At 39.9% G+C, this 7473-nt stretch overlaps 1 protein-coding gene across 1 annotated transcript in view; it reads right to left on the reverse strand.

Moving 5' to 3' along the window:
- Window positions 1–4942, reverse strand: part of LOC105515596 (Bloom syndrome protein-like) — a gene marked incomplete at its 3' end in the record, with an annotated part of 7131 nt that extends 2189 nt beyond the window's left edge. Inside the window, exon 1 of the mRNA XM_011947415.1 lies at window positions 4799–4942. Coding sequence (XP_011802805.1) covers window positions 4799–4826 — 28 coding nt within the window. The remainder of the gene's footprint in view (window positions 1–4798) is intronic.
- Window positions 4943–7473: the final 2531 nt, after the last annotated feature.

A 7473-nucleotide genomic window follows, 5' to 3' on the forward strand; every position in this document is an offset into this window, starting at 1 on the left:
AAAGCGAGACTCTGTCTCAAAAAAAAAAAAAAAAGAGTAATGTCATTGTTTTGAATTCAAACATACAGTATGCTAGTCATTATTCTTTTGAGAATGAACTCTTTTAGTATATTAAATATTAAAAAATTAAATACTAATACATCAATCTAAATATATTTAGCTTAATCAATTAAAACTTTAATATAATGTAATATATTAATAACATCAATATATTAAATTTAAAATATTCTATCTGCCCATGTTGAATCTTTTTGGGTGTTTGCATATTAATATTTCTAAAATATTTTGTAATCATCAGTGCACATATATAAACTCAGTATTTTGGATATGTAGATGTCCAGTATATTTTTTAACAGGGCTCTAATTATAAAGAAAAGATACTGCATGAAATTACTTTTTAAATGTTTCCATTCCAAATTACTACGGAAGGAAGCTGTCTTTCCCCTGTTAATCTGTCGGAGACCACCTTTTGCAATCTAATTTGTATCTACATTTTTAAAATTAAAAAATATTTTAATTATAAATAATTTTAAAACTTTTTTTTTTTTACCTTTGTTTTACAGCAGTTATCACAAGAAACATCTGGGTGTTTCTTACAAAAATCAGGATTAAATCCATTTTCACCAAAATAGGCCAAAAGCTGTATTCTCCTGCATTCCGTTATATTTTCGCAGTAATGTACCATGCTATACAAATTATTGAAGTGCGTTTCTCTTGTATGATGGTTTCCATCTTTTTCCACTAAAAGAGATGAAGAGTATAGTAAGATATAGGGGAAAAATAGAGAACATCAAAGAAATATTTAGAATAGATTCATATAACTTTAAATATTAAATAAGAAAATTACTGTTAACAGCATTATGTCAACATGGCATTCTATATTATAACTAACTGAGTATTAATGTTCATCCTCAAGATTTTAGTATTATAGGAATAAATGTTAGATTTTTTTTTTTCAAATCTTCATTATCCCCAATGATGATGGTTTGACTTATATTTGCTGTATTTATCAGTTGAGCATGTACTGAACTGAACATCCCGAGGAAGCAGAGCCTGAGATTATGGCAGCAGCCATGCACTTCTCTGAGTATCTGAGGTCAAAGTAGTTACATCAATGGTTCCAAAATTGTGCGCCAACAAGCCCTGGGGTGCTGTGATGAACTCACAGAGGCAGAATATTTTAAATTTAAGGAAACACAGCAATGCCTAACATCTGTTGAACATCACCCAAATTATTAACTTGAGGTAGTTAATGGTATTAACATTAGATTGTGCTATATTCCTATTAGCAATATCTTATCTTTGCAAAGCTGGGTTTTTGGTAGTTGTTATGATAAAAAGAAGTATCTTAAGAAAATCAATGTGAAACAGGAAATGAGGGTGGCAGTGTCTGATTTGATTCGAGTGTGAGAACAGCAGTGGCATACTTTCCATCAGTAAGCAACTGTCGTTACTTAAGAATTTTAACACCAGGTATGGTGGCTCATGCCTGTAATTCTAGCGCTCTGGGAGGCCAAGGTGGGCAGATCACCTAAGGTCAGGAGCTCGAGACCAGTCTGGCCAACATGGCAAAACCCTGTCTCTACTAAGAATACAAAAATTAGCTGAGTGTGGTGGCACAAGCCTGTAGTCCCTGCTACTCAGGAGGCTGAGGCTGGAGAATCGCTTAAACCCAGGAGGTGGAGGTTGCAGTGAGCTGAGATTACGCCACTGTACTCCAGCCTGGGCGACAAGAGTGCAACTCTGTCTCAAAAAAAAAAAAAAAGAAAAAGAAAAGAATTTTTAAAAAATATTATTTTTTCTTCCAGTTTATGAGTATTTTCCCCCCAAATAGTTGCTGTCGTCAGGACTTAAATATCTATTAAATTGTGTAGGCCTAAATTTTTTTTTTTCTTTTTTGGCCTTGGCCTCCCAAAGTGTTGGGGTTACAGGTGTGAGGCACCATGCCTGGCCATGTTTGGGCCTAGCTTTAATATAGATTAAAAAAAACACACAAATGGGCAAACCAAGTGTAAATATTTCATTTTCTTCACTGAGAATCACTTTGGTATAGTGCAAGGAAATGGACTTTGGAATCAGATGAACTTGGGTTCTGTCAGGGCTCTAGCATTTACTAGTTTTGCATTTCATTTTCCTCCTCTGTAAAATGAGGAAAGCAAAGGTCTTATCTCTGAGGGTTATTGTGGAGATGAAATTAGTTGATGATGTATGTAAGGCATTTAGAACGGCACGCAGGAAGTGCTAAATAAATACTATCTATAATAATTACCATTGTTATACTACTACTACAGCTACTCCTATTGCTCCTGCTACATCAGTGATCTTGAGGAAAAGTTACAAAACCTTTCTGAAGCTCACTTTTTTGGGAGTACCTCTACATCACAAGTTAGTTGTTTTGAACAAATAAGGTAATGAGGTGATATATGCAATGTTGGGCACAGTGCTTGGTAAGTGCCATTTCCCATGCTCAGTACTTCTGCCAGAGTTAATTTAAAAGTGGTCTTGGCTGGGCATGGTGGCTCATGCCTGTAATCCCAGCACTTTGGGAGGCTGAAGCAGGCAGATCACTGGAGGTCAGGAGTTTAAGACCAGCCTGGCCAACGTGGTGAAACCCTGTCTCTACTAAAAATACAAAAATTAGCTGGGCGTGGTGGCGGGCATCTGTAATCCCAGCTACTCAAGAGGCTGAGGTAGGAGAATTGCTTGAATCTGGGAGGCAGAGGTTGCAGTGAGCCGAGATCGCGCCACTACACTTCAGCCTGGGCAACAAGAGCAAGACTCCGTCTCAAAAAAAAAAAGAGAGAGAAAAAAAAAAGTGGTCTCAAAAGAAATACATATATTTATGAAATATATTTTACTCTCACAACCCAGGAGAAAAATGAGCAAAGAATGTAATAAAATTCTAAAATATGTATTCACTTTCACCCAGCAAGTTTAAGTTTAGAAATTTATCCTATAAGGCCGGGGGTGGTGGCTCACGCCTGTAATACCAACACTTTGGGAGGCTGAGGTGGGCAGATCACCTGAGGTCAGGAGTTCGAGACCAGCTGGGACAACATGGTGAAATCCCTGTCTCTACTAAAAATACAAAAATTAGCTGGGCGTGGTAGCACATGCCTGTAGTCCCAGCTACTCTGGAGGCTGAGGTGAGAGAATTGCTTGAATTCGGGAGGCGGAGGTTGCAGTGAGCCAAGATTGTGCCACTGCACTCCAGCCTGGGTGACCAAGTGAGACTTGGTCTTAAAAAAAAAAAAATATCTTGTATAAATAATTGCAAAAATGCCCAAAGATATTTGTATAGGGATGTTCAATACTGCATTGTTGATAACAGTGAAAAACAATAAACAAGATCTAGTAAGAGGGGACTAGTTTAATAACCATGGAATAACCACACTATGGAATTCTAGGTAGTCAGGCTATATGTATTCATTGGAATAATTACATCCTATTGTTGACTGAAAAAAATCGGATCATTATATAATTCCATTTACATTTTAAAAGATGTGCATTTGGAAAAGGTACATACCAAATACAAGATATTGCCTGCCTTTAATGGGAGAGGATGGATGAGACAAGACAGACTATGGGGTGGTGGGGAGGGGTTTAGCTCGATTGATTGTGTTTTATTTTTTTTTTTTTTGAGACGGAGTCTCGCTCTGTCGCCCAGGCTGGAGTGCAGTGGTGTGATCTCGGCTCACTGCAACTTCCTCCTCCTGGGTTCAAGCGACCTACCTGCCTCAGCCTCCTGAGTAGCTGAGACTACAGGCATGTGCCACCATGCCTGGCTAATTCTTGTAATTTTTTTTGTAGAGACGGTATTTTGCCATGTTGCCCAGGCTAGTCTCGAACTCCTGGGCTTAGGCAATCCTCCTATGCTGGTTTCCCAAAGTGCTGGGATTACAGGTGTGAGCCACCATGTCTAGCCCTGCTTCCTAATTTTGGCTCCCTTGGTTTCACTCCTATCCTCTTGTACCTCTAGACTTCCAGACTGATGCTTAGTGTTGGGGTTTTGCCTGGCTGATAGTCTCTTTTCTGTTATAAATCTTCCCTACATTTATTTTGGGTTGTGGCTTTATTGCATTTTGTTCTATTTGTCAGCATGCTTCCATCCATTTCCTAAGTCTTTTTTTTTTTTTTTTTGAGACAGAGTTTCGCTCTTGTTGCCCACGCTGGAGTGCAACGGTGTGTTCTCGGCTCACTGCAACCTCTGCCCCCTGGGTTCAAGTGATTCTCCTGCCTCAGCCTCCCGAGTAGCTGGGATTACAGGCGCCAGCCACCATGCCTGGCTAATTTTTTGTATTTTTTAGTAGAGACAGGGTTTCACCATGTTGGCCAGGCTGATCTCGAACTCCTGACCTCAGGTGATCCACCCGCCTCGGCCTCCCAAAGTGCTGGGATTACAGTGTGAGCTAATATGCTCAGCCCCTAAGAGATTTTTAAAGGCTCTAATCTGATAATAATTTCTCTCCTATTCTCTATGCTATTATGGGTCTAATCCTCATTTTATTTCCTTACTAACATTTTAATAGTTACATTCCACTCACTCAGATGAACTTGCATAAGCTTTATTATTTTCTTTTTTTGTATGTGAAACCATCTCAACTTAGTGACATATACATTATATAAAATATTATAATTAATAAAATTGACTTCCTTTTGTTACTCAAAAGTTTTATTCAGAAACTCAAGTTTTATAAGAAAATAGACAAAAGTGATTTTTTTCTATGTACTTGTAATAAATTCTTTAGATGCTCAATTTCAATTAACGTGACTCAAACATTCAAAACAGATGACTTACCCAAGAAAATGTCAACCAGCATATTCATAGTAAATCTTCCAGAAGGACCTACATGTTTTATATTTCTTGTTCCTTGTGATGAACTATGTTCTTGAACAAATCTTATAATACTTTTCACATCATCAGTCACATCTCTTGTTTTATAATCCTGTGAATAAAAAGAGAATACTTTCTGCTATAAATAAGGTAACAATGCCTAGATTACTAGGGTTTAATATTAACTATGATACATTCATCATAACTCATTTCCAGAGCAATACCAAGACTAAAAACTACGGAAATTTCAAATGTTCATTCTTATCTAAGTTCTAGAACAATTACCACTCTATGTTGTTACTGTTTCACAGAGATACAGCTTGTCTTTCAACTACCTGATAGCACTCTGTGGGTAGATGTTTAGCTAATGATAGGCTGAGTGGCATGGACCAACCAACATATATAACATACAGACATACACACACAATTTAAATCCTTCATACCTCCTAGAATAGTGCTCTGTTATATACTGGGTGGCAACCTGTGGGATGAAAAATACTGTCCAGCCACGTATATCCATGAATTCTAACCCCTCTGGGGTCTTTGGTGCCACCGTCAGTGCTCCTTCATCATCTCCTATGAGTTTCCTTTCTCATTTCCTTCAGCTATCCCCAAACTTTGCCCACTTTTTAGAGCCCCCATTACTAGATGACTTTTTGCCTTCCTCTCTCCTAGTTCTCTCTACCAGCAATACTGACCAATCACGGGTGTAAAAAGTTGCATCATGCTTGGTGCGTCTGTGCATGCAGTTCTCCCTACCTTCTAATCCTTGTCATTTGCACACACCAATAACCCGGAGATGAACAGGTTTCTGGTCTTACACTAACAACTGGAAGCGATTCTGAGGCCCTATCTAGAATCATTTAAAAAAGTACCCTGTCACTCCATTCCTACCTTATTTATTTATTTTTTTTTTTGAGATGGAGTTTCGCTCTTGTTGCCCAGGCTGGAGTGCAATGGTGCAATCTTGGCTCCCTGCAACCTCCACCTCCCAGGTTCAAGCGATTCTTCTGCCTCAGCCTCCCAAGTAGCTGGGGTTACAGGCACCTGCCACCATGCCAGGCTAATTTTTTTGTATTTTTAGTAGAGATGGGGTTTCACCATGCTGGCCAGGCTAGTCTCTAACTCCTGACCTCAGGTGATCCGCCGGCCTCAGCCTCCCAAAGTGCTGGGATTACAGGTGTGTGAGCCACTGCACCTGGCCACCTACCTTAATTCTTGGTGATTGGGTATATAGAGCTGATCCTCCTACTTTGACCTTTTGGTTCTTGATCTCCTCTGCTCCAGTGATCCTGTCCTCCACATACATCAGCCACTCACACTTCCTACCTTAAGCTTGCTAATAATGGCAACTCCTTCCTTCTCAGAACACCACATCATATCTTTCCAACTCATGCCATCTGGTATTCTGACTCCAACAATCCCCTGGGAATGCCCATCTGCTGACCCTCACCCTCAGATGTCCTCCTAACTCAGCTGAAATTCCACAGTCAATCATTAATAATCACTATCTCTCATAGAGCATCAGCTCTCTTGCCCTTAGGTCACTTCACCATATTACCTGGCAAAACATAGTGGACCCAATTCTCCATCTACACTATCCCTGTACCTATGTGGCTGAACTTGGCATTTTCATGGTCAATACGTGGTCAAAATGGACTGTTAACTCGAATGGACTGTTAATGCTATAGGCAATCATTATCTTTATACTTCCCTAGCCTATCATTCCTCCATTCTCTCACAACAGAAGTCAGCAAACTATGGCCCAGGAGCTGGATGCCTGCTTTTGTGCATCAAGTTTTATTGGAACACAGCCATGGAAGATGACTGGAAAATCGGTGTATTTATTGTTTATGTCTGCATTTAGCCTACAATGGCAAAGTTGTGAGTCGTTGTGACAGAGACTATGGCTGCAAAGTGTACAACATTTACTCTGTGACCCTTTAAAAGCAACTTTACCGACCCCTGTCCTAGACAACTATTTCATACTTTCTCCCTTCTCTTCTGTCCCTTCTCTTATCCCAACTGTCAGCTAATGGCCATGCTTTAAATATCACCCATGTGCCATCAGTATCTTTTCAGAATTTTTGAATCTAATATGTAACTCGGTATTAGATTCCCAATTTAGGTAACCCAAACCAAACTCCTGATCTTCTCTGCCAACCAGCCTTCTGCATCGTAGCCAAGGAAAACTCCACCCTTCCAGTTACTCAGGCCTCCAGTTACTCTGGGACTCTAGCCCTCAAGTGACTGCTCTGGCTCTCCATCACCTCTTCCTCTCGCTGGCTCTTAATCCTGCTCAGCCACATGGGGCTCCCTTGCTATCTCTCGAACAAACCAGGCACACCACTACCTTAGGGCCTTTGCTCTAGCCAATGTTTCTTCCAGGAAAGCTCACATCCAGAGAGCTGCCAGCTAACTCCCTTCTTCAAGATTTTGCTCAGCTCCCATCTTCTCAATTAGACTTCCAACGACCACCCCATCTAATACTGCATACTGCACTCTACCCATTCCTCCCGTCTTTTTACTCTGCTGTGTCATTCACCACAGTTCTTATCCTTTCACATATATTTATTGTGTATATTGTTTGTAACTGGCCTCCCTCTGCTAGAGTGTAAGCTCCGCAAAGGCAGGGATTT

The sequence above is a fragment of the Colobus angolensis genome, unplaced genomic scaffold (assembly GCF_000951035.1).
Source record: "Colobus angolensis palliatus isolate OR3802 unplaced genomic scaffold, Cang.pa_1.0 Scaffold264, whole genome shotgun sequence".
NCBI lineage: Eukaryota > Metazoa > Chordata > Mammalia > Primates > Cercopithecidae > Colobus > Colobus angolensis.